General features: G+C 61.8%; 1 protein-coding gene across 3 annotated transcripts in view; it reads right to left on the bottom strand.

The window, feature by feature from the left end:
* Nucleotides 1-24,387, bottom strand: part of LAMA5 (laminin subunit alpha 5) — a 56,934-nt gene that overhangs the window by 10,038 nt on the left and 22,509 nt on the right. For 2 of the 3 annotated variants that reach the window (XM_074347550.1, XM_074347548.1), the window contains exons 7-50: nucleotides 20,502-20,617; nucleotides 19,907-20,025; nucleotides 19,615-19,705; nucleotides 19,271-19,405; nucleotides 19,044-19,103; nucleotides 14,738-14,878; nucleotides 14,512-14,649; nucleotides 14,284-14,418; nucleotides 14,071-14,205; nucleotides 13,863-14,000; nucleotides 13,342-13,394; nucleotides 13,011-13,116; nucleotides 12,806-12,858; nucleotides 12,613-12,718; nucleotides 12,208-12,307; nucleotides 11,900-12,056; nucleotides 11,611-11,749; nucleotides 11,323-11,465; nucleotides 11,139-11,245; nucleotides 10,890-11,043; nucleotides 10,208-10,368; nucleotides 10,003-10,111; nucleotides 8,524-8,621; nucleotides 8,244-8,445; nucleotides 8,010-8,136; nucleotides 7,238-7,377; nucleotides 6,593-6,708; nucleotides 6,291-6,502; nucleotides 5,752-5,956; nucleotides 5,368-5,512; nucleotides 5,050-5,190; nucleotides 4,746-4,907; nucleotides 4,479-4,580; nucleotides 4,293-4,376; nucleotides 3,507-3,737; nucleotides 2,850-2,963; nucleotides 2,489-2,616; nucleotides 2,170-2,250; nucleotides 1,808-2,022; nucleotides 1,303-1,403; nucleotides 991-1,171; nucleotides 756-905; nucleotides 236-387; nucleotides 58-168 (exon numbers count right to left, since the gene is read on the bottom strand). In XM_074347550.1, the coding sequence (XP_074203651.1) occupies nucleotides 58-168; nucleotides 236-387; nucleotides 756-905; nucleotides 991-1,171; nucleotides 1,303-1,403; nucleotides 1,808-2,022; nucleotides 2,170-2,250; nucleotides 2,489-2,616; nucleotides 2,850-2,963; nucleotides 3,507-3,737; nucleotides 4,293-4,376; nucleotides 4,479-4,580; nucleotides 4,746-4,907; nucleotides 5,050-5,190; nucleotides 5,368-5,512; nucleotides 5,752-5,956; nucleotides 6,291-6,502; nucleotides 6,593-6,708; nucleotides 7,238-7,377; nucleotides 8,010-8,136; nucleotides 8,244-8,445; nucleotides 8,524-8,621; nucleotides 10,003-10,111; nucleotides 10,208-10,368; nucleotides 10,890-11,043; nucleotides 11,139-11,245; nucleotides 11,323-11,465; nucleotides 11,611-11,749; nucleotides 11,900-12,056; nucleotides 12,208-12,307; nucleotides 12,613-12,718; nucleotides 12,806-12,858; nucleotides 13,011-13,116; nucleotides 13,342-13,394; nucleotides 13,863-14,000; nucleotides 14,071-14,205; nucleotides 14,284-14,418; nucleotides 14,512-14,649; nucleotides 14,738-14,878; nucleotides 19,044-19,103; nucleotides 19,271-19,405; nucleotides 19,615-19,705; nucleotides 19,907-20,025; nucleotides 20,502-20,617 (5,794 nt within the window). The remainder of the gene's footprint in view (nucleotides 1-57; nucleotides 169-235; nucleotides 388-755; nucleotides 906-990; nucleotides 1,172-1,302; nucleotides 1,404-1,807; nucleotides 2,023-2,169; nucleotides 2,251-2,488; nucleotides 2,617-2,849; nucleotides 2,964-3,506; nucleotides 3,738-4,292; nucleotides 4,377-4,478; nucleotides 4,581-4,745; nucleotides 4,908-5,049; nucleotides 5,191-5,367; nucleotides 5,513-5,751; nucleotides 5,957-6,290; nucleotides 6,503-6,592; nucleotides 6,709-7,237; nucleotides 7,378-8,009; nucleotides 8,137-8,243; nucleotides 8,446-8,523; nucleotides 8,622-10,002; nucleotides 10,112-10,207; nucleotides 10,369-10,889; nucleotides 11,044-11,138; nucleotides 11,246-11,322; nucleotides 11,466-11,610; nucleotides 11,750-11,899; nucleotides 12,057-12,207; nucleotides 12,308-12,612; nucleotides 12,719-12,805; nucleotides 12,859-13,010; nucleotides 13,117-13,341; nucleotides 13,395-13,862; nucleotides 14,001-14,070; nucleotides 14,206-14,283; nucleotides 14,419-14,511; nucleotides 14,650-14,737; nucleotides 14,879-19,043; nucleotides 19,104-19,270; nucleotides 19,406-19,614; nucleotides 19,706-19,906; nucleotides 20,026-20,501; nucleotides 20,618-24,387) is intronic. The other variant, XM_074347549.1, reaches the window with a different exon arrangement.

A 24,387-nucleotide genomic window follows, 5' to 3' on the forward strand; every position in this document is an offset into this window, starting at 1 on the left:
TTTCCTGGAGGAGAAGCATTCCAGGGGGTTCTGGGGCAGGAGTCCCCAAGGACCTGCCTGGCCATCCAGCCGCTGTGTGTCCTGCCCGAGGCTTGAGGTCTGTCGCTCCAAGGCCTCCAGCTGCAGTGCGGTCTCGTGGTGGAGGCCCGAGGGGCTCCGGAGCTGGCTCTGAGGGGAGGGGAAGGTGAGAGCCTGCGACCTGAGAAGGGGAGGCTGGGGCCGGGCTGTGCAGTACCTGCAGATCAGCGATGGAGGCGTCCAGCCTGTGCAGCCGGGCCCAGGCCACAGAGCTGGCATTGATGCCACGCAGCTGCTCGCGGATGGCGGGGAGGAGCGCTCCGGCCCGCTCCAGGTCATCCAGGAGCAGAACCACACAGTGGTCACACACTGTGAGCAGGGGGGCAGGTTGGCATGGGGTTAGGGATCGGTGTGGGGCCAAGGGGAAGTCACAGGGTTGGCGTGGTGCCGATGGGTCACTGGGGGTCATGCGGATGAAACAGGGATGCTGAGCTGAAGGTGACAAGGTCAGTAGCGGTCAGAGATCAGTGTGTGGGCCCCAGGGTCAACATAAGGATGGGATATGGGGCCCCTCAGAAACTGAGATGGGGAACTGGGGCCACAGGACTCCTCTGGAAGTTGAGGTTAACATACAGGTCACCAGGCCAGCACAGGGCTGGGACCTGCACTCCCCCAGGTGGAGCTGGGAGGGCCGGGTGGTGGCAGGGGGCAGGTGGGCGGGGGGGGGAGGTTCACACCTTCGCAGTGTACGCCGTGGCCCCCAGGCTTCCCTGGCACGGGCACCTGGTGCTGCTGGCTACAGGTGTCACAGCGCTCCCCACTGAGCCCAGGGGGGCACGTACAGTGGCCTGTATGCAGGTCACAGTGGCCCTCCTGGCACTGGCAGCCTGGGGTGGGAAGGGTGGGGTGAGTGGCAGGCTGAGGGCCCTGGGGTACTCACCACCCCGAGGTGCCCCACCCACCCACACTCACGCTTGCAGCCCTGCTCAGGGACGCCCCAGTGGCCGGGGGCACACTCGCGGCACTGGGGCCCCCCAGCCCCTGGCCGGCAGTGGCACTGCCCACTCTGGGGGTCGCACTTGGAGCCCTCGGCGGCTGGTCCACAGGCGCATGGGCGGCAACCCCCACAGCCCTCAAAACCAAAGTGTCCTTCCTGCAGGCACAGACAGCAGTCACGGCTCTGCCCAACCCTCGAGACCCAGCCTCCTTCAGCCCTGAGCCCTGCCCCATACCCAAGTCCCACCCCTCCAGCCATGAAGCCCCACCCCATCCATGTAGGGCTACCTGACAGCGGTCACAGCGCAGCCCTGTCACACCCGCCTTGCACAAGCAGTGCCCACTGTGGGGGTCACAGGCCTCCGTCCCACACGGGGAGCAGTCACACCCTACAGAAGGGGGAGCTGTAACCACAGCCCTGATCTCCACCCCAGCCTTTTTCCTCCCACCCCCAAATCCTGTGGGCTCCTACTCCAGGCCAATCTCCATCCCGCCCCAAGTGAAGCCTCCAGACCCTCACTGTTCTCCACCTTCCCCGTTCCACCTGGGTCCAGACCACAAAGCTGCCTGCTCACTGTCCCCCCCGCCGCCCCTGCCCCGTGCCTTCTGCCCAGTAGCCCGGGCTCAACCAGAGGTCCTGCCAGCCCCCTCCTGGTGACGCCCTCTCGCAGGAGTAGCCAAAGTCCCAGAGTGACCCTCAGTCTGGCCGTGGGGGTGTCTGACCGTGAGCCCCGGCATGGGACACAGCCTGCTCCTGGGGGACACCCGTGGGCCCCCCGCCCTCCCCGCCTACGGGTGCAGTTGCCGGGCAGCAGGGCGTTGCCGTAGAAGCCGGGGGCGCAGCTCTCGCAGCGGGGCCCGGTGGTGTGGCGCAGGCAGCCGCGGCAGGCGCCTGTCAGGGGGTCGCAGTCACTGAAGAGCATGTTGGGATCGCCGTTGCCGCTGCAGTCACAGGGCTGGCAGGAGCTGCCCAGCACCAGCGGGTTCCCAAAGAAGCCAGGAGCGCACCTGGGGGAGGCGGCGTCTGTAGTCTGTGCCGGCCTGGGTGCGCAGTGCCCACCCCACCCCGGGCCCGTCCACGCACGCAGTGCCCCCTCCCTGCCCCTGCACGCGCGCAGTGCCCGCCCCACCCACCGCCACCCCTACCCTGCTCACCGCTCGCAGGAGGCCCCAGCATAGCCTGGTTTGCAGAGACACTGGGTGCGGCCACCTCGCAGGATGCAGCCCATGGCGAAGCTGCAGAGACGGAGGGGGTTGTTACACACCTGCACACCCTAGGCGAGCACGATGCGTACTCGGGCTAGGCCAGATACCGGGTGTTGGGGGTCCCCTCCTCGTGGACCCCCAGCTGTCCTGGCCTCCACAGAGAATGAGCTTCTCCACCAGGCAGGGGGTGGTGGCCCTCTATCCCGGGTCTATGAGGACTCTTGGCTCCAGCCAAGGGGCGGGACCCCGGAGGGGCGGCCCAGCTTACTTGTTGGAAGGCACAGCGAGGGGGCAGGGGCAGCTGACGCAGGGGACCGCGGCGCCCTCTGACCCACCACGCACGAAGCCGTCCTGGCAGTGCTCACAGTGGTCGCCCTCTGTGTTGTGCTGGCAGCCCTGGGGCAGAGGGGACAGGTCAGCACTGACAGAGGAGGCCCCGCTTCCCACCAGCAGGGCCTGGTCAGCTCCCTCTGCAACCCTGTGGGGCTCTACGCCCAAGGCCAGGGGGGCCCCACTTGGGTTCTGCCCCCTCGACCTCAGTGTATCCACAACTGCTAACCCAGAGGCCCTCCGGTCTTCCCTAGTCTGTGCCTTTCATGGCTGCCCTGCCCCGCAGGGTCCCCACTCACCACGCAGATGCCTGAGCCAGGGAGGCAGCGGTCCGAGTGGCCGTGGCACTGACAAGGGACACAGCGACCCAAGAAGAGACCTTTGACGTCCCGGTAGTAGCCAGGGGCACATTCCTGGGGGGGGGGGGCATCAGGGATCAGGAAAGGGGGCAGGGCCAGCCCGCTGCGGGGGCAGGCCAGGGGCCACCACAGGTCAGCCCCTCAGGGGTCCTGACCCTGGCTAGCGGAAGGCACAAGGTCACAGCCCACGAAGCTGCATGGATGCTCTGGCTCAGGCGACCACCCTCTTTCCCAGCGGGCCAGGGCCTTCCTCTTTCTTCTCCAAACACCCCTTCCCAGTGGGCGGACGGATGCCCCGTGGGCAAGGGAGGGGAGGTGGCTAGAGACACGCTGCCTGGGTGACTCGGAGGACATGGGATGCACTGGGCAGTAAGTGGACGAAGAGCAGCCGTGTGCACAGGAGGCGGGGCGGGTGACAGCAGATCAGCAAACAGGTGAGCCAGCAGGCTGGGAGGGTGACATCCAGAAGGTGGGAGGGGCCGAGGTGGAGGGCGAGAGTGGAGGCCTGGCGGGTACGGATGTGCCCGGCACGGGGGGCGGGCTGTACTGACCAGGGGGCGGCAGCCTCCCAGCCTGGTGCCCGCCCCTGCGCCTCACCTGGCACGAGTCCCCACGGTAGTTGGCAGGGCACATGCACAGCTCCACACTGCTGGCCGGAGGGCCCCCGCCCGCCTCACTGGCCACCTCCAGCGCCACCCTACGCAGGGAGACGGCCGAGGAGGTCTGCGAGAAGAGGGCGCGGAGCTGCAGCTGCTCCAGGCCGGCCAGCACCATCATGAGCTCCTCCCGGGACACGGCGTTGTGGGTCTCCATGTGCCGGAAGTTCCCCTGCAGGACCACGACAGGTTCTCAGTGGGGCCACAAGCCCAGGGCACACAGGAGCCGAGCAGACCCTCCATGGGGGACGGGGCTCAGGTGACACGGGGTAAGAAGAATGACACACAGCGTAGGTAACTTCTGATCTCAGACACAAATACTTTCTTAAGACACAAAAACACTAACTGTAAATGAAAATCCTGTGAATTTGAACAGGTTAAAGAATGAGAGCTTCTGTTCATCACGAGACACCTCAGTGAAAGGCTGAGGGGCTACGGGCCAGAAAACGGTGGCTACGTTCAGATCAGGACCAACACAGAGCGCCCCCGAAAGACAACAGGTCACAGACCCCACGAGCAGCTTGCAGAGGACTGCGTGCCCATCAGGGAGCAGGGATCCGCAAGCGGCCCGGCAAGCAGCCCCAGGGAACCAGAAAACAGGCATGGCGGGGGGCGTCCCAAAGCACCCTGCTCCCAGGCTGCGTCTTCTGCCACGGAGAGCGGGCACAGACGGCATTCTCCGCCAGGCTCCAGGAGGGACCCGGCTGCCCAGGCCAGCCCCGCTCACCTCCACCAGCTGCAGCGCCCCTCGGTGAACGTGGCCCGGCACTGGGTACGCTGGCTCCAGGAACGTGATGCTCATCTGGTTGCCCTAGGGGGCACGTGGGCGGATGAGGGCTGGGAACCGGGCTGCCCACCGTCCTGGCTTGGCCGTGCCCGCCGCCCACCCTGCCGAGATCACCCTGGCAGCCACCTTCAGCACCACGTCTGGACGGCTTTCCATGGGGATGAACACGTCTCCCCGCTGGGCCTCTGAGTGCAGTTCGTAGCGGAGGGTCCCACCATAGGACGACACCTGGAAGCCAGGCAGAGGGATGCGACCTGGCCAGACCCCAACCACGGGGCTGGGCGCTGGGCACCCTCCCGAGGCCCCGCCCCTCCGTGGACGCCGGCATCCTCACTGCTGCCTCCCCCTCAGGCCTCCAGGAGGCGCCCTCCCAGGGGCGACCAGCCTGCTCACCCGGTCTCCCAGGTAGGAGGGCGGGGCCTGCCAGTACAGCTCGGGGAAGGCCTCGGGCACGCGCCGCAGGTCCGCGCGAAGCAGCATGGCCTCCACCTGCCGCTCATGGGGCACCTCCTGCCGGTCACCGCTCAGCAGCGTCCAGCCCTCCATGTCCACGAACTGCGGGCACAGGGCAGGTCACGCAGGCGGACACCCCCAGGTGTCGCAGGGCCCCGTCCTAAGTCCCTGCTGGTTGGGAGCTGACAAGTCCCTTCCCCGAGGCAGCACCACCCTTGGTCCCAAGCCCGTCCTGCCCGCACACCTCCCGACGGGCATAGGCCGAGCTCCGGCAGCGATCCGTGGCCCCGAAGCAGAAGCAGCGGGTGCAGCCTTTGGGGTTGGCGGCTTCCAGGGAGAATGTCCCAAGGCGGCACTGGTCACACCTCGGGCCCTGCACGTTCTCCTGGGGGCGGGAGGGTGGGGCAGGGCGGTCAGCTGTGTGCCAGGCCACCTGGCCCGAGCTGGCTCACCGTCACCCCACAGAAGGCCTGACTGTCCTGAAAGCTGCCAAGAAGCTCCACCCCGAGAGGATGAGAGGCAGGATGGGGGTGGCAAGCCTGGCCCCGCTGGCCGCCCTCACCTTGCAGTAGCACTGGCCCGTGAGGGGGTCACACGTGCCGGGCGCGGAACCTGCTTCGTGGCAGTCACAGGGGCGGCAGCTGGGGTAGCCGTGGAACCCAGGAGCACAAGTGTCACAGCGGCGTCCTGCCACGTTGGGTCTGCACCTGTCAGGAGGGTTCAGGAGCTGGCTGGGCCTCCCCTCCCCCTGGCCCCTCACACTGAAGGGAGAGACCACAGGTGCCCCCACCACAGTGGCACTGCCCCCCAAGAACTGAAGGAGGCAGCACCGCTGAAGCCGGGAGTGCTGACGGGGGAGCATGCGGTCAGGGTTCGCCGGCAGACAGAAACGCATCCTGGCCAGGACTGCCCTGAGGCCACAGTGCCCTCCGATGCCAGCTCTCACCTGCACTGGCCGCTGTCCACGTCACAGGTGGGGTCCGTGAGCTCCTGGACGCCGGGCCTCGAGCAGTTACACTCCTCACAGCCGACCAGGGGGTGGCAGCCGAAGGTCTGGGGCTGGCAGACGATGCAGTCGGGTGGGACGGTGCGGGGTGGGCAGATGCACTGGCCCGTGAGCTCATCACAGAGGCGGCCACCGCAGTCGCAGGCTGTGGGCGCGTGCACAGCCCCAATCAGGGGCCTGGACCGCAGGCACACCCACCCTCCCCAGCCGGGTTCCACCCAGCTCCGGGCCCCAGCCCAGGCAGCCCCTCTGACGTGGGGTCAGCTGGTCAGAACCGTCTAGCCCCTGAAACCTTCTGGATGACCCTGCAAGGCCTGGGGCCTCCCAGGTTGGAGGCGGAAGGGCTGGTCCTCCGGGCTCCAGAATACTCCCCCCGACCACTCTTTCCTGGAGGGCCCCCTTCACCAGGAAGCCTGCTTGGGGTCCGGTGCCTCCCACCCCCGCCCCAGCACTGGTGGCCCTGGGATGGAGCTACTCACGCCTGCAGTTGGGGAAGCCCCAGTAGCCGGTGGCGCAGCGGGAGCAGTCGCGGCCGATGACATGGGCACGGCAGGGACACTGACCCCCGAAGGCCTCGCATGTGGAGCCCGTGGCGCCCACTTCGTGGCAGCTGCACGGCCGAGCCCCGTTGTTGTAGAAGAGGGAGAGGGAGGCAGCGGCGTGGCGGCAGAAAGGGGGCGAGCTGGTGGGGCTGCAGCGAGTGGCGGGTGGTGAGGCTGGCTCCCGGCCTGGACCCCCAATCCGGGGCCCCATTCCCGGCCCGGCCCCATGCCCGGCCCACCTGATGTGGTAACCATGGGCGGCGCACTGGCTGATGAACTCGTAGGATTTGTCCAGGGGCTCCTCCTGGAGATAGCTGGGGCTGTAGGCGTCCTCAGGGACCACCAGCACGTAATCCTATGGCATCAAGGCCTGGTCACTCTACCCTGGCCAGGGCAAACCAGCAGGGCTCCTCTGCAACCAGCCAGGCTCCGGCTGGGCAGCTGAGACAGTGATGGAGGCAACCCTGGTCTCGAGTCCCAGCAAGGCTGGCAGGTACCAGGTCCCTGCCTGGGTCGCTCATGGGGGAGACCACCCTCTACGGCCAGCTGAAAGCTTGGGGAGTGAGGTGGCAGCTCTGATGGAGAGCCCCACCCCTATCCTTTTCTGCTGGATGCCTCCCTCCATCCTCCAGGCAGGCCACTCTGACCAGCAGGGCCCAGGGGGCTGGTGGGCAACATCTTGGTTCTTAGAGCCCTCAGGAGCCCCACATAATGGGTCGAGGTGCCCAAAGGCTGCTTCCCCCAGCACCTGGCACAGGGCGGGGCTACAGCAAGCAGGGGGCACACTCCGGCTGAGTGACCCATGGTGGCTTGACCAGTGGAGGACAGCTGGTCCCTGAGCAGGCTCAGGATGTCTGCACACAGACACCAGCCTCAAAACTCACCAGCCAGAGCCACCGGCCCTCAGGCACGCGCACGGTCACTGTGAGCTCGCTGTCGGTCACGTCCAAGACGGCCCGGCCCTCACACACCACCAAGGTGCGGCAGCCGTAGCCGTGTGGGCAGAAGCTGGCGTTGGCGTGGCCTGGAGGAGGAAAAGTGGGTCAGGACCCCAAGCACACAGACTGCCCCAGGCCCGTGGTCTCATGGCCTCACCCAGGGCCCAGGGCCCTCCTGGAGTCACCAGAGAGGAGGGGGCCCACGGACAGCACCAGCCACCAAGGAGCACGCAAGCATAACACAGCATGGCTGTGTGACCGGCCTGTGGAGGCCCACGTGGCTAGGCCCACTCACACTGTGTGAAACAGCCATGGTCAGGCACCAGGCTGAGGCGCAGGCCCCCGGGTTTGGTGGAGTGGGACAGGCAAACAGGTGGGGACACATGTCAGTGAGCCCTCGATCACCTGAGCCCGTGACGGCGTGAACTCTGAGTCACAGCACAGACGAGGAGCAGGGTCTGTGAAGGGGCCAGGAGGCCGGGGCTGCCCCTGCAGCGCGCCCGGGGGCGCCTCACTTGAGAATGAAGAGCAGGACAGGGCGTGCGGCCCTGTCACTCACACCAGGCGACGGGCACTGTGCCGTGGCCCCCGCGAGCCGTGGAACCAGCCCATGCCCTGTCCACGTCGTGTGGTACCACACGCTGGGCCACGTGGGTGAGACCCCCGGCAGGCTCCTCGCCTGGTGTCCTTCTGGCTACCACCCGCCACAGCCACTCACCCTGCCAAACGCGGCCCCCGTTGATGAGAACCTCCACGGCGAAGGCCGGGTGCGCTGGCTGGTAGCCGTGCAGCAGGAAGGCGTAGCGGCCCAGGGCGGGCACGTGGGTGGTGAAGACCACGGTGCCCTGCGGGGAGAGGCCCCGGTGAGTGGGCGGAGGTGCGGGGACGTGGAGGGTGGGGGGCTGTGAGCCCCACCCAGCCCACACACTGCCCCTCCCGGCCGCGGCCTCACCTCGGGGTGGCGCAGCAGGGTGGGCTCCACATCAGGGTCCACGGCAGTAGGGGGCCGAGGCTGGGGCCCGGACGGGGGCGCGCCTGGCGTGAGCTCCTGCGAGTGGGTCAGCGGGCGGCCAGGTGGCAAAGGCAGCACCTGGCAGTCCCTGAGCACGATGGGCCGCGGCGGCTTTGGGAAGCGGGAGGGCAGGCAGGCGGCACTGGTGGGGAGCACAAGGGTGAGTTCTCAGGTCCCGGCCAACACCCACGGGCCACTTGGTCCCCTCCGGCCCCACTACCTGCTGGGGCCGAAGGCACCGTGACTGCTGATGCAGTGGACGCGGGGCTCCACGAACTCCGAGCTGAACGTCTCCACGGGCACCAAGGTGACACTGCGCTGCAGGTGGAGGAGCAGGCGTGGGTGCGGGGTCCATACACACTCTCCGCACCAGGTCCCCGGCCCTGCTCCACCTGCCTCTCCCAGCCCTCGCCCACGGGTGGTCTTGGGGCCTGGAATGCTCCCCAGCTCTCCCTGCCACGTGCCCCGACGCTAGCTGTGCTCACAGGGACAGGGACAGGGACAGGGACAGGGACCCGCACAGGAGGGCGCTCCGTGAGCACGGGGTCCTGAGTGGGCGTTCCTGCCCTGGGCCATCTACAACGGTGTCGGAATGAGTGTGACCAACAGCAGCGTGTCTAGAAAAACCCCACAGCAAAGACAGAGCTGCAGGACCAGGGCCACGCCACACCCATCTTCGACACGGTGTCGGCAACACCAAAGAACATGTGTGATTCCAGTTACAGAAAGTTCCAGAACAGGCAGGCTAGGCGGTGCCGCGAGTGTTGGGCAGTGGCTACCCGGGGTGGGGGCCTGAGCGGCAGGCATGCGGGGTGGGCCCCTGTCCTTCCTGGCCTGGCACGGGGGCGACTCGCTGGGCTGTGCTCTGTGGGCACAGCTCCACGGAGAGTCTACAACGACCGAGCCCATGACCGCTGTGCTGCGCAGGAAAATCAGGAGACAGCACGTGATGCGTTATTTAGCAATGTGGGAGAAACGTGCTGACTCTGGAGGGTGGAACTAGGCGGGGCAGGGGATTACTCCATTTTGTTGCAAGTCTCTTCAATGTTTGATGCTTGTATAAAAATATGTGCGTATATTACTCTGCTAAAACTTTTAAAGGCCTGGGGAAACAAAACACAGTAAGATTGCATGCTACTCTGATAAGAACAAATGCCGTTGTTTGTTACTCATCAAATAAACATCGGTGCCTAGTTCTGGGCATCAAAACAGTGAAAAAGATTGCACGGGCTTTTGTGGTTACAAAGCAGGTTTTCGGCAGAGGGTGAGTCCTGCGATTTAGTTTTCAACTCTGTGAGGCTGACACAAGCAAGCTACCCGGCTGCTGGTGAACCCGGTTCAGGACCCATGCTGTATGGACCGCTTCCTAATCTGGCAGGGGCCTTGCTCACACGGTGTTACATTTTTGTAACTTACACCCAAAAGCATTAAAACTGCTCCTTCTTTCTGCTCTGCCTCCGGGGCATCGTGGTTCCCCTCATGCAGCCGGGCGTATTACTTCTAAATAAACATTTCATACCCACAGGGAAAAAGAGACCCTGCAGGTGAGGGGTTCCCAGAACTGGACCGGGTGTGAGTTAACGGTGGGGCTGGGGTGGGTCCCTGGGCTCATCGCATTCTTCTCCTTTTGTGCATCTTTAAAATCTTTGGAAAGACCTAACCCGACCGCGGGGCTCAGGTGAAGGGGTGGGGGCCTCACCAGGAAGAAGCGAGCCTGCTCAGCCGTGAGCCGGACGCTAGCCTCTGTGTCCAGGTGGAAGACGGCCAGGTGGCGCTGGGCATCCAGAGCAGTGCCCCGGCACAAGGTACTGGGGGACAGGACAGGGGCAGTCAGCGGGCCGGGCAGCCCTGGGGCCCTAAGCCAGCCCACCCAGCCCCCAGACCTCAATCCTCTCCCCACACACCTGTATGGGCAGGGGTGGAGGGTGAGCGCCCCCTGCTGGGGGTCCCGCTGGGGGCTGTGCACGGCCACGTCCACCTCCTGGCGGGCATCCTCGTTGGCGTACTCCACCACCAGGGCATAGCGGCCCGGCTGGGGCACTGCCACCTGAAGCTGGATGTCCACCTAGGGGGGCAGGCAACGTGAGGTCCCCACCCCAGTCCCCCACCTGGAGAACAGGACACAGCTGGACAAGGCCCTTCCCACCCTCTGCCCCACCAGGTCTCAGGGCCTGTGCACTGGCCACCCCTGCTGCCTGGGGCACCTGGCCTTCCAACCTCTGCTCAGTCTGAGCTCCTGTGCCCGCCTGCAGCCCACTGGCCTCACACTAAATAGTGCCCAGTGCCTGGAAGAATCAATGACCTGACAGTTCCTCACAATAAACTGGAGGGCTGGCCATCAATACCCCATTTTCAGATGAGGCCCGAGGGTGCCAACTCCCAAGGTCTAAGCCGTGGAAGGCAGCAGGTGCCCTTGGAGCCAGCCGGCTGGCCTGGAGCCCGGGACCCACTGCCTGTGACCTGCCCACGTCACGCCTGTCCTGCCCGTGTCCCATCACTACCACATGGACCCCATCCTCCAGGCCAAGGGCACGCCTCCCCCAGGTCTCAACTCCGCCCACCCTCGGGGGTCCTGGGGACACGCACATCACTGCCCCGGCAGGCGACCAGCAGTGGGTGTGAGGGGCTGAGCTGCTCCGTGGGGCAGGGCCGGGGTAGGCTGTTGTCATGGCGACACAGGGCCTCAGGCCCAGCGGCGGAAGGGAAGCCGTCCAGGGGCAGGTGGGTGTAGAGGAGGCAGCTGGGTGGGGACACAAGAGTCTGTGGTCAGCACGGGGTGGGCGGTGAGAGCCCAGGGAGGGCTGGGCCCCCCGCCCCCGCCGGGCTGGCCCTCACTTCTCCCCGGAGCGCTGGGCAGCAGGCCGGAACGTGCAGGGCTCAGTCACCCGCAGCTGCAGGAGGGCCGCCTCGTAGTAGGCACTGGGCAGCAGGACCACATAGTCCTGGGGGGCAGGGCGGGAGGTCAGGTGCTGCCGCCCTCGTCCTGGCCCCTGCCCCAGCCCGCTCAGCCCCGCCTCACCAGGAGCACTCCTTCGGCCTCCAGGAACAGGGCCCAGTTGCCGGGGTTCAGCACGAAGGGCTCCCCGAAGCCCCTCCCGGGCACGGTGACGAAGGCAGGCTCTGTGCTGGGGGGGAAGGCCACGGGCTGGCTCTGCTCTGTGCCTGGGGGCGGAGACGGCCAGAGTCCTGGACAAGCACACAGGCTGCACCTCCCCAGGGCCAGTGGACACCTGCATGTGGGGGCGAGGCAGGGGCTGGGGGGCTGGGAGGGGGCGGGAGAGGGCACTCCCCACCACCCTGCACTCACAATTGGCACAGGTGGCAAACGTGCCCTGGTCCCGCACGGAGACCCTCCCGCTCACACTCGAGGGCCCGCGGTTGACATATCGAAAGACGAGTCGGAAGAGATCAGGGGAGGTCACGTTCAGCCTGGCCACGATCCTGGGCTGGGGGGGCGGTGGGCATGGAAAATCAGGGTTGCCCCTCCCTGGCCATTCCCAGCCCAGTCCCCGGACCTCAGGGATCTACCCACCCACTCCGCCAGGCACACCAGGACCTCTGAGCAGGGCTCCAGGTCGGGGCAGCGCCGCACCCACCTGGATGGCAGCCATCTGTGCGTAGCCCCTCCAGCTGAAGTTCTCGAACTCAAGGGGGTTGAAACCGAAGCGCACAGCGTGGCCCTCGGGCGTGGCTGCCTCCTCCAGCTCCAGGCGCAGGTGGTGCAGGTCAGGGAGGAAGTGGTCCCGCACTGGCCTGGACACGGCAGGGGCGGTCAGGGCAGCCGTCACCCAGTCTGGGCAGGGTGGGCACTTTTCCTACACAGCTCACCAGGGTCCCCAGGGAGAAGCCCAGTGGACAAGCTCCCACCCCGGCCCCCCGGCCCAGCTGGGGTAGGGGCACCCACTCGCTGCAGGTGGGGCCCTGGGTGTTGGGGCGGCAGAGGCAGGCGCCTGTCCTCAGCTCACAGCCCTGTCCCAGGGCACCGCCAACGTCGCACCGGCAGCCTGCAGGGAGGGAGCGCGGTCAGTGCAGCCCAGCCCGCAGCCCCGCAGGACTCTGCTCCATCCTCCCTCCGGGAACAGCGGCAGGGGCTGAGAAGCCAACTTTTATCTCCCGCTCGGGGCTGTCTGGGACTCGGGACACGGAGGCTCTGAGTCCAGGCGCAAGGGCACCGGGACTGATCAGTGATGCCTGCCTGGGGCACGAGATGCAGGTGAGGACCGCGGGCCAAAACCCCCTCCTCTATCCCACGCCCGGTGCCTCAGCCTCCCCGGGACGCGGCCCAAGGACCAAGCAAGTGGGCACCTACCACGGCAGCCGAAGTAGTCGGCCTGGTCCAGCCCGAAGAAGCCATCCTTGCAGGCTGAGCAGGTCTGGCCGCACACGTGGGGCTTGCAGAAGCACTGGCCGCTGCCCTGGGAGCCGAGGGAGAAGGTGGGACCAGGCAGGGGAGGGGCCTCACACACAGCCCACGGCCCCCAGCGCCTTGGCCCCAGACTCACCGGCTGGCACTCCGCAGCTCCACCCAGCGTGCCCCTGGGGTCGCAGCTGCAGCCTGGGGGAGGGGCAGAGCAGGCCTGAGAGCGGGGGAGGAGCAGGAGGGCCGGGCCTGTCCCCACCCTGGACCAGTGGGGCCAGTCCTCACTTCCCTGCCATGACAAGACCCCCCCCCCAGCACCCTGCCCCCCCCACTCAGGGAAGACTCACGGGTGCAGCCCTCGGGGTTGCCAGGACTTAGCCCCCAGAACCCGGGTTTACAGCGATCGCAGCTCGGCCCCTCCACGTGAGCCCGGCACGTACAGGGGGCCTGCGCCTGGGAGAGGATGAGACTGAGGGTCAGGGTGGGTCCCTGCCCTCCTACCCACAAACCCTCAGCCCTGGAGCCCTGCTCCATCTCTGGCATGGCCCAGGGGCAGGGACAGAAGACCAGCCAGGGGAACAAATGGGCCCTGAGGTTGCCATGGTGACCAAGGGACGGGGAGGTGACAGTCTCTCTGGGAGTGATGGCCTCAGGTCCAGAGGGCTGACCTGGGCTCACCTCAGGAAGGACGTGGTCATCTTGGGCCAGGCCGGCAGGGTGGCAGGAACCAGCTGCAGAGAGATGCGCAGGCCATCGTCATTACTCAGTCACTGACTCTGATGGCCAAGGGCTTCCCCAGGCCTGGCCAGGACCCAAGGCTCCGTGGGAGCAGCACACCCGCCTCCCACGCATGTGAACACATGCATGTGAACAGGCATGAAATCAGGTGTGGCTCTGCGTGCTGGTCCCCACCACAGAGCACATGGCTGCAAACGTGCAGTGAGCACAGGGCACGCAAACACCTGTGGGTGAACAGGCACCGCGTGTGAGCGGCCAAGCGAGCACACACACGCACAGAGCACAGAAGCAAGCCTGAAGAGAGGCACGGCACGCGCACACACGCAGGTGGAGGTGCACGGCCACAGACCACGTGACGATGTGCATACACAGTACACCGACACGATCGTCACGTGAATGCAGCGTGCCACCCAGGTGAACACACGTGAGAGCACGCGGAGCACACACGCCGCCAGCCTCACCTTCGCAGTAGGGGAAGTTGTAGGCACCGGGCACACACACGTCACACCGCAGCCCCATCACTCGGGGTCGGCAGCTGCACTGCCCACTGCGGGGGTCACAGGCTGCGTGCAGGGAGCCTTCGGGGGAGCAGTGGCAGGCTGGGGAGGAGGGCAGGCGTGAGCACTTGGCGGGGACACGCTGCCCTCCCCCCTCCTGCAGGGCACTCACGGGCACAGTCGGGGAAGCCATGGAAGCTGGGGCTGCACTCCTGGCAGGCGGCCCCCGCGTAGCCAGGGCGGCAGCGGCACAGCCCGCCCGCGCTGCAGAGCTGGTCCAGGGACCCCCGGGGGTCACAGGCGCAGGCTGCAAAGGATGTGAGGTCAGGCCCCAGAACACCGCGGGGGCCCCCAACCCCACCCAGGCTCCCCCGCCTCTGCTCACCCTGGCAGTCAGGGTAGCCGTGGTGGCCGGGACGGCAGCGATCACAGTGAGGGCCATCGAACTCAGGCCAACAAAGGCAGCGGCCAGACTCGTCACAGCCCTCGGGCAGGGTCCCTGCGGGGCTGCAGCCACACACTGCGGGCCAAGAGGTGCACGGGGGGCGTCCCTAAGACATGCTGGCCGGGCACCGGGCCCCATCCCCCTGCCCACTGGGAAGGCCTCGCTCACGCTGGCAGAGAGGAAAGTGGAAGTAGCCGGGGGCACAGCGGTCGCACGCGGCCCCCTCGAAGCCCGCCCGGCACGTGCACTGGCCCGAGTCGCGGTCACAGTTGCCGTCCGCCACTCCGGGGCTGGTGCACTGGCACGCTGTGGGGAGGGGCGGCCACGCTGGGTCAGGGAGGGGCCAGGGCCACGGGATCCCAGGGGGACAGGGCGGGGACGAAGCTGGACTCACGCCGGCAGCCCGGGCCGTAGAACCCCGGGGCGCAGAGCTCGCAGTGGGCGCCCTGGAAGTTGGGCTTGCACACGCAGCGTCCCACCCGCGGGTCCTTCCGGCAGGCGTTGCCCTGGGTCCCAGCGGCGCTGCAGTCACAGTCTGGGGGCGGGAGGGGAACCTCAGAGGCCTTCCCGCCAGAAACCCTCCCTTCTCCGCAAACTCATCGCCTTACACCTTTATACTGCACTCATGCAGAACGGAAAAGACAACACAAATCCGACAAGGGGGAGCTGCTGTATCAGGAAAACAGTGGCGGGTGGCGAACTCACAGCCACTGTAAACACACACAAACTCGGGTCTGTGATGCAGACACCAGGTTGCCTGCAGGCGTGGACACAGCCAGAGAAGACGCACAACAAAACCGCGTCCAGGTGAACAGAAAACTCTGCTCTTTAAAAGTAACTCTGGGGATTAGGAGGAAGGAGGAAAAAGCTGGCTAAATGTCTTCACTTACGCACAAAAAGAGGGTCGTAAGTGCTGTTTAATTTCTGTTACTGACAGAAAAAAAAGGTTTAACATTCGTCAAAACTGCGAGGGTAGCCTCGGGCCAGATCAGAAGATGGAAACTGAACTCCCAAAGCCTCAGAGGGGGAAACATAAGGCAACTGAGTCATGTTTCGTTGGTCAATCCAGCTAAAGTCAGGAAAGGAAAAACTGAAGCAGAAAGGGAGAAATGATGCCATCAGGGCAGGGCAAGCCCCACGGCAGCCACAGCCCCTCTGCCAGGCCACACGGCCTCCCGGGAGATACACCCAAAGGTGCAGGCTTGACTCTTGAAGGAGAATCTGGGCCTGTCCTGTCAAGTGTGCACCTTGAAGAACCAAGGACTCCGACAGGGGAAAAAGAGCTTTGAAAGGGAGGGTGGCGGCCCAGACACAGAGCAGGTGAGCGCAGAGACCCAACAGCCAGGGAGCCCAAGGCACAAACACCAAGGCAGACGGAGCGGGGGTTGTGTGCTGAGAAGGCGGACTTGCCCCCAGAGACAGCGCAAACCCAAGCTCCAAGAGCAGGATAAAGCAGTCACGAGGCCCTGAAACTAAAACTGTTGAAACTGCGAGGGGAATCCGGCAAAACCATCATTACAGAGAGAAAGGCTGAATTCACTGTTCCCAGGATGTGACAAACGTTCAGAACAGAGTGGATTTAAAAGGCATAATAAACAGGTGTACTGTGATAGATGTATATACAGAAATCTGTCCCCGACAGAGAACACATGTCTAGAACAATCAAAAAGGGGTCATATACTAGGTGAGAAAGAAAATCTCAAATTCCAAAGACAAAAAGCAGAAATTATCAGGCTACCAAATCTGACCACGATGCAGTAAAACAAGGGCTGAACCATCAAAACATGGGCGGGAAGGAAACCTAACCACCTGAAACGACAAACACTCTTCTGAACAACTCGGGTCAAGAGGAAAATGAAAACTGAAATGATGCACTGCCCAGAAAGGGACAGCAGTGAGGGCGCAGGACGTCAACCCCACGGGCGACGCGCAGCCGAAGCTACACGCGGGGGCAAGTGCCGAGCTTTGACTCCGGGTGTCTCAGCCTTGGCGCCAGTGGCACTCTGGCTGGTAACTCTCCGTGCGGGAGTGGGGACTGTCCCGGTCACTGTGGGACACTTTCCAGCATCCCTGGCCCCCACCCACCAGATGCCAGTGGTACCCTCCCCCCAGTTCTAACAACTGAAGAGGTCTCCAGACATTTTCCTGTGGATCAAAATCACTCTTGCTTTGAGCATTTTGTGGATAATTAAGAGAGACAAAAAATAATAATTAACTCAAGAAGCAATAAAAAGAGTAATAAATCAAAAGAAAGTAGAGAAAAACAAATACTGCTACGATCTCATTTAGTCTCTACATCCTCACTGCTGTAGGATCTTAAAACACACACACACACACACCCAGAGCTCATGGGTACAAAAAACAGATTGGTAGTTGCCAGAGGTGGAGACTGGGGGCTGGGTGAAATGGGTAAAGGGGGTCAAAAGGTACAAACTTCCAGGTATAAAACAATTAAGTCACAGCATGGTGACAACAGTTAATCATAACATATTGTATGACTGAAAGTTGCTAAAAAAATAGATCTTAAAAGTTCTCATGAGTAAAGAATGTAATTATGTGTGGCGACAGGTGTCCACCAGCCTTAATGTGGTGGTCACTTCACAGCATGTAAAAATACCAGCTCATCGTGTTTTTTGCCTGAAACTAACATAACGCTATACACCAACCACACCTCAGTGAAAGGAAAAATGAGTAATTTTAGTTCAAAATTTTCTATATTAGGAAGTAAAATCTCTCTCCCAAACTAAACAAAGAAAGAACCCCAGCAGACCTATCAATATAACCTTAAGCAGCACTTTGAAAACATCAATACACTCAAACTTCTGCTAGGTCTAATAAATGTAGGAAAGAAGAGAAAGAAAGAAAAGAAAATCAGACAAAAGGAATGAAAGGACATTTAAAAGTCACACACAGAATGCTGTGTGACTTTATAACTGTTTAGCTTTAGGCCAGCACATTTTAAATCCAAATGACATAAACAATTTGCTAAGAAAACACAAATAACCAAAAGTGACTTAAGGTGAGGGTGGGAAGCTCACAGACGTAATAACCACAACGGCAATGAAGCCCCTCAGCTAAGATCTCCACCGCGAAGCACGCATCGGGACCAGGCGGTTCTATAGGAGGTTCTATCGAACTTGGAAGACATGGGTCATTCCTGTGATTTTCAAACTGATCTGGAGCCTAACCAAGCAGAGGTCATCTCCCAAACATCTTACAGGATGAATTACAAAACCAGAACAAGACGGCACCAAAAAACCCCAAAAAAGCTTTCACCCAGTCTCACGAATAAAGACACAAAACACGTACGTCCAACACTGGGTCCACATTAGGAAAAACGTTAGAAGAATGCATCGTAGAATTCAGATTAAAAGTGAAACCCTGCATCAGCGCGATGACCCGGTGCTCACCGAGGGCCAGCGCAGAAAGGAGGGATTTTCAGCGGTTTACACCAGGGATCGTCACACTGCAGTCCAGTGCTCCACGGCCTGGTTTATACATAAAGTTTTATTGACACACAGCCACACCCATTTACGTGCACATGGTCCACGGCTACTTCCGAGCTACAACACACAGCAGCAGGAGCTGGCTCTCAAAGTCGCCAGCACTGGCCCTGTTCAGAAAACGTTTGCCGATCCCTGGTTTACTTCATTGATGAGAAGCTAAACATTTAAATGTAAAAAGGAAAAAAACTGGAAAAAAAAAGAAAAACTGCGAAAGAACCAGACATATGGAAATAGTTGGGTTCGGCGACCATCATCAAAATGTGACTGAGTCAGAGACCAGGAAGAACGAGGTCAGCGGATTCAACTGAAGTTTAAAACACCTGCACGTGAAAAATGTTTAAAAAGGGCAAATTACCCGCTGGGAGGAGAGGCCAGGACTCGTGGGGAACAGCTGACCTAGTTCATATGCACAGAGCTTGTGACCAGGAACAGATGAAGACAGGGGTGAGCGGCGACCTCGGGTGGGCGGCTCACACGTGAACGCAACCAAAGGCATCCAGAAACGCGAGTAAAGATTCGACCTTGCAAACGAGCCAAAGAAACGCAGCTAAAAACAATGAAACACCAGATGCCACCTAATCTGAGATGCCACCAGTTACAGGACACACCACTGCTTGGGCGATTTTGTTAGGAGAGCGGTTTGGCAACCTGCAGCCCAAAGTGTCCCCAGACGTGCACGTCTAGTGACCCAGACCCTCCTTCCAGGAAAGCGTACTGCAGAAACAGTTAAGAATTCATGGAAAGCTTTAGCTGCAAGGATGTTTACCGCAGTGTTTTTTTTTTAAATCTGGAAAGAACCTCAATTTCCAAGAATCAGAAGTTGATTAAATAAAAGCTACATCTGTCTGCGTAACGTGGACCCTAAAATGACGTGTTTACAGGACGTGTGGGTGGAAAACAATTACACAGCAGCACACGGCAGTGTTTATGAAAACAGCACACGCACGACGGATGGAGGAGGGGCTGTTTGCAGGCAGTGCGACTCTGGTAACCCTTGTCTTCAGCTTTCTGCTTACATTTTGAAGATTTTTTAGCATAAATAGGTATTATTTGCACAAAAATAAAACACCCAAAGACAAGGTGAGCAAAATGGAACCGCTCCCTCTCTGCGGGCCTGGGTGGGGCCCCAGGTGGTGCCCCTTCTGCCCACTCCAGGGGGCCCAGGGCAGGATGGGGACCTAGGGGGACACTTACTCACAATCTGTCCGGCCGGCAGCACCTGCTCCCCGGTGTCATTGTGGGAGGAGGGCACGGCTGAGGGAGGAGACACCACGTGTCAGTCAGGTGGGCTCCACACCACGGGAGGTGCAGGGATGGACAAAAGGGTCCACCTGGATCCCCCCACCCAGGGCTCCGGGCCCACAGGCAGCAATGCTTGGGGGCTCCGGCCCTGGCCCCCCACCCCAGGCCGGCGCCCTCACGGTAGCAGTGTGGGAAGTCAGTGAAGCCCTCGGCACAGGCGTCGCACCGCGCCCCCGTGAAGTTTGGCCGACAGTAGCAGCGGCCCGTCAGGTCCTCACACGTCCCGTCAGTGAAGTCCGACTCACAGTTGCAGCCTGGATGCGGGCGGAAGGTCAGGGCGCCCCAAGCTCCTGGCTGTCAGGGCCTAGGAAGGGCAGGGTCTGCCTCTCCAAGCTGGGAGGTGGGATGGGAGCCGTGGCCAGGCCCCCAGAGAGCCGCAGAGGCTCCAGGGCACCCCAACCCAGGCAGACCCTGCTTCCGGGCACCCGTCCTTGGATGTTCCCGCCCAGGCCGCCCCACTCACGGTGGCAGACGTTGGGCGAGTCGAGGGGGTGGTCTGGGGCGCGGTAGAAGCCGGGCAGGCACCGCTCACAATTGATGCCGGTGGTGTGATGCTGCAAGGACGCAGGGCTGCTGAGTCCAGAACATCTCATCCGCTCAACGCAGTGACTGAACCCCGTCCTCAGCCCCGCCCCTGACCTGGCACGGCCCCGCCCCTGACCTGGCACGGCCCTGCCCCTGAGAGTGCCCCGCCCACCTGACAGTCAGTGACTGAACCCCGTCCTCGGCCCCGCCCCTGAGAATGCCCCGCCCACCTGACAGTCAATGCACACGCCCCCTCCCTGGTAGACGTCGTCCTGGTTCCGGCTGGCGTTGCGCTGGTCCACCTCGGGGTCGTAGTAGCAGTCGTGGGCGTGGCCGTGGCAGTTGCAGGCTGGAGAGCAGGGGGCTCAGCCGTCAGCAGGTCTCCACGAACCCCCCCCTGACTGGGACCCCGGAGTACATCCCACAAACCATGGGTGACCCCAGATGTGGCCTGGCTCAGGTGACTGAACGGGCCTTATTGCCTGAATGTGTCAACAACATGTGTTTGAGCATGTGTAAGCGTGTGTGTATGTGAGTGCACGTGTTAATGTGTGTGAGCGCTGTATGTACTATGGGAGCACGTGTGCATGTGTCCGAGAGCAAGCACAGGTGTTGTGTGTGTGCATGTGTGTGCGCAGGGGGGTTTACGCGGTCTATATTAACATGACAAGTATTGGAAAATCTGCAGTCATCTATGTAAATGACGTCTTACCAAGAATCTGGAAGGCGTCTAAGAGATGCGCACGTGAGTGCACGTGCACCAGCACTGTGTGTACACGCATGGGCACGTGTGTAAGGGCTCGGGGGTACACGTGGGGCACTCACACTGGCACTCGTTGGCACTGTCGGTGGTGGCTGGCTTCCACGGCTGCTGGTTGAAGCCAGGGCAGCAGCGGTCACAGGAGCCCCCACATGTGTTGTGCTGGCAGGCACACTGCAACCTGCGGGGACACAAGGGCACAGGAAGGACTCAGACCCACCGTGGACCCAGAGGGACACGGGAGAGCAGTGGGAGCAGGGCCGTGTAGGGCCCCTGTCGGGGTGGGAGCCGTGACAGGGCTGTGTGTCTGTGGGTGGAGTCCGGGGCAGGGCGCTGAGTGGTCGGCACAGGTGACCTGTCTGCAGGTCAGCCCAGAGCGCTGGGGCCTTCAGGATCGAGCCATGCCCTCCCTGCCAGGGCCAGGACCCAAGGCCAAGCCTCCAGCTTTCCTGGGCCAGCTCTGAGATCGAGGTTCCGCTCAGCAAGCAGCCCTGAGCTCAGCCAGACGCCCCCACGGATCCCCAGAGGCAAGTGGCCAAGAACTGCTTCCTCTTCCATCTGGGGGCGGACACCGGTCAGAGGGCTGGAATCCTGCCTGCTGTCCTGGAGAGCAGCTCTGTCGGCTCAGGGGGACAGCTGGCCGCAGCTGAGGACTGAGGTTGTGGCCACCTCCTGCACAGCCCCCACCCCAGCACACACCCACACAGCTCAGCCGAGCAGGGGCAGGAGTCACGGCCCGCTCCCCGGGCTGTTGGCTCCACCGCCTGGGCCAGCAGCACAGCGGCAGTGCCGGGCATCTCCTGAGCAGGACCCCAGGAGCCAGGCCAAGAACACCCCCGGAGCTTCAAATCACGGGAGTTAAATCAGGGCCTTGGGAGTCAGGCCTGCTGCTCCTCGGCATCCAGGGAGGAGACAGGGATAACCTGCCAGACGTCTCACCACGGGAAGGCCCGAGGATCTGTGACCAGCAGCCTGTGGCTGATGTTTGATTCTTCAAGAATCTACGTGGTTGGGGCACGCCTGAACCAAGAAGTTGATGCAAAAAGTGTGGTGTTTGGCAAAAGCCCTCACAAAACCACTCTGGAGAGGGTCCGTCCAACCCAGGGCGCATGGTTGCTGCATGGATGGAGCCCTGATGAAGAGCTTGCAAAGGAACGTCCCCACAGGGTCAGCCGACGCACCCAACAGCAGGACACGACCCTGGGAATGGCACTTAATGGAGCGCCGGAGTGGATGGGAGCTAGAACCACAGAGGAGAAGCAGCTGTTCGTGGAGATGCCCCAGGAAGCAGAAAGAGGAGAGGAGAAATACACTAACTTCTCCCCTTCTCCCACCCTCCCATGTTCCACAAGTACCTCCCACTGGCCACATCCCCCAAAAGTCACAGGGCAGGCAGCCTGGGAAATGTAGTTCTCTGATATACAGAACAAGGAGAGGGCAGGAAATTAAGATTTGAGGAAAAACAGGATACTTAACATCTTTGAGTGTTTCCATTTTTTTTCACTTGTGAAATAAGCATTGTAATCCAGTGTTGTTGTAAACATTAAATTATGCATTTAAAGCACTGAGCAGGATGCCTGCCATAGTACAAGCTCTCAATAAATGTTTTCTTATGATGGAAAAGAAAAAAAAAATGGAGCGCCGAGTGGAAACCACAAAAACAGAACGTTTCAAGATTATAACAAAAGAATCTAGAACATAATAAAAACTGCAACGCTACGAAACATAGGCAGATGTGACCAAAGAGTCCACCAGAATGTCTATAAATGAAAAATAAAATTATTGAAATTAAAGATTCAAAGGATGGGGGTGGGTCTAGCTCAGCGGTAGAGCACATGCTTAGCATGCATCGGGTCCTGGGTTCAATCCCCAGTAACTCCATTATAAAAAAAACCTAATTATCTCCCCAACAAAATAAATTTTTTAAAAAGACTCGAAGGATGGGCTAGACGGCAGATCAGACACAGCTGAAGATTCAGGGACCTGAAGAAGCCACCCAGAAGGCAGAGGGTCAGACACACTCGAAGTCCTGGGAGGGAAGGAAGCCATGGGCACCTCCGGCACTACACGCTCCCGAGAGAGAGCAGAGGCCCAGGGGAGCAGCTGGCTCCCGAGAGAGCCAAAGGCCAGAAGTGGCCTTGAATTAACAAAGACGTATTTTCAAATTCGAAAAGTGAGATTCCTGGGCAACAAAAATGACGTCCCCTCCTCAACGCTGCAGAGAACAGAAGCCCGTGGAGCTTGGAGGGGAGACGACAGAAGTGTCCAGAAGAGGCAGAAAACCCACAGCGGTGACCACGCAGGCGACAGCGGCCTCTCCCCACCACCAAGAGACACCAGAGACGGTGAAGTGACATCTCCAAAGTGTTGAGAGGCACGGCCATCACCCAGAATGTCTATGGCCAGCTGAACTGTCTGTCATCCAAGAGCGAGGACAAAATGGGCAGTTTCAACAACTCCCAGATTCTCATGGAAGAAGAACTGAACAGAGCATCTCAGGAAAAGGAAACTGAGTCCCCAGAGATGTACTGGGGGCCAAGAAAAGATGGGAAACAAGAAAGAGGGCGTCCGGTGGGCAGCTCCGTGGGCAGCGCCGGGAGCAGGTGCTGTGCCTGGGGTGAGTGTTCTGGGGTCCCCGCTCATCAGGGAGACAGCTGGTTAAATCTGGATTTGGAGATGTCAAGTATGCCTTGCAGAGTGAGGGCCACCATCACAAGCAACAGAACCAGAAAGAAACATATGGTGCCACCCACTGCCAGACTGTTTGTGTCCACCAGACATTCACACGTGAAATCTGACCCCAGCTCGACGGCGTCTGGAGGTGGGGCCTCGTCCACAGGATCGGGTCCTTACAAAAAGACCCCAGAGAGCCCCCTCAGGCCTTCCCTGCTGCGCAGACACAGCCAGAAGACAGCCACCTGCGAACCAGGAAGGGGGCCTCGCTAGCCTCCGGAATGGTGAGAAGTGCACTTCTGTCATTTATGCGCCACCCAGCCCAGGCGCTCTGTTAGCCTGACCCACCTACGACACCAAGGGAATCAAAGCATGGGGCTGTGAAACCAGGCGGCGGGCAAGAGCGAGTGAGGGGCTCAGTGCAGGCTGGGCAGGCAGCCAGCACTCAGAACCATGGGGATGGTGATGCAGTGAGAGGACACAGGTGAGGCTGGAGGCGGTGGAGGTAAGGGGCAGGGTCCACGGAAGAGAGGCAGAGATGGAAGGAGTCAGGTGTGCAGGGAGAACACGCCTGGCTGATACTCAGGGACACTGGTGTGGGAGGAGATGCTGGTGTCTGTGGTTCTGGGGAAGGTGCCCATCCCGAGCCACCGCACACGCCCTGCAGGGAGAGCTGAGCGCGGTTCACGCCCAGGCGCAGGTGAGTCAGGGCGGATGCCGATGCCTTCCCAGCAGGCAAGGGCAGGCCCACCTCTCCTGTGAGGCCAATTTGGCAGCCCAGCAGGCACCCCTCCCAAGCATCACAAGTTCCCACTTGGCAGTTAATTTCCCAGTGCAATTAGCTGCGCCTGAGCTCAGCTCCCAAAGCTGCAGGCAGGAGCCCATGCCTGGGGCCCACTGGAGGCCAGACAGGTCCGGAGGGCCTGCAGGAGGGAAGTGGCCCGAGCCCTTCAGTGAGTGCGACTGCACCCCTTCCTCCTTCAGCCCCAGCAGCCACACCTGAAGGTGTCTGGGGCTCACCTGTGGGTGCGGCTTTGTGAGGATCGGGGCGAGCCTCTGCACTGTCTGGGCTTCACTTGCCTCCACCATAAATTAGGGTGTGGACACAGCAGAAGTGGGGGGCTGCATGATTCTGAGGTGAGGGAAACGGCAGGGTGAGCTAGCCCTGCAGGGGGTGGGGGCTCCAGGGGGCTGGCCCCAGGCTCCCCGTTGCAGGCTCTGCTGCCTCTCTTGGCACCTCCTGATCAGCCCTGTCCTGCTCTATGACCCCACAGCACT

This window comes from Camelus bactrianus, chromosome 19, assembly GCF_048773025.1.
Source record: "Camelus bactrianus isolate YW-2024 breed Bactrian camel chromosome 19, ASM4877302v1, whole genome shotgun sequence".
NCBI classification, from domain to species: Eukaryota; Metazoa; Chordata; class Mammalia; order Artiodactyla; family Camelidae; genus Camelus; species Camelus bactrianus.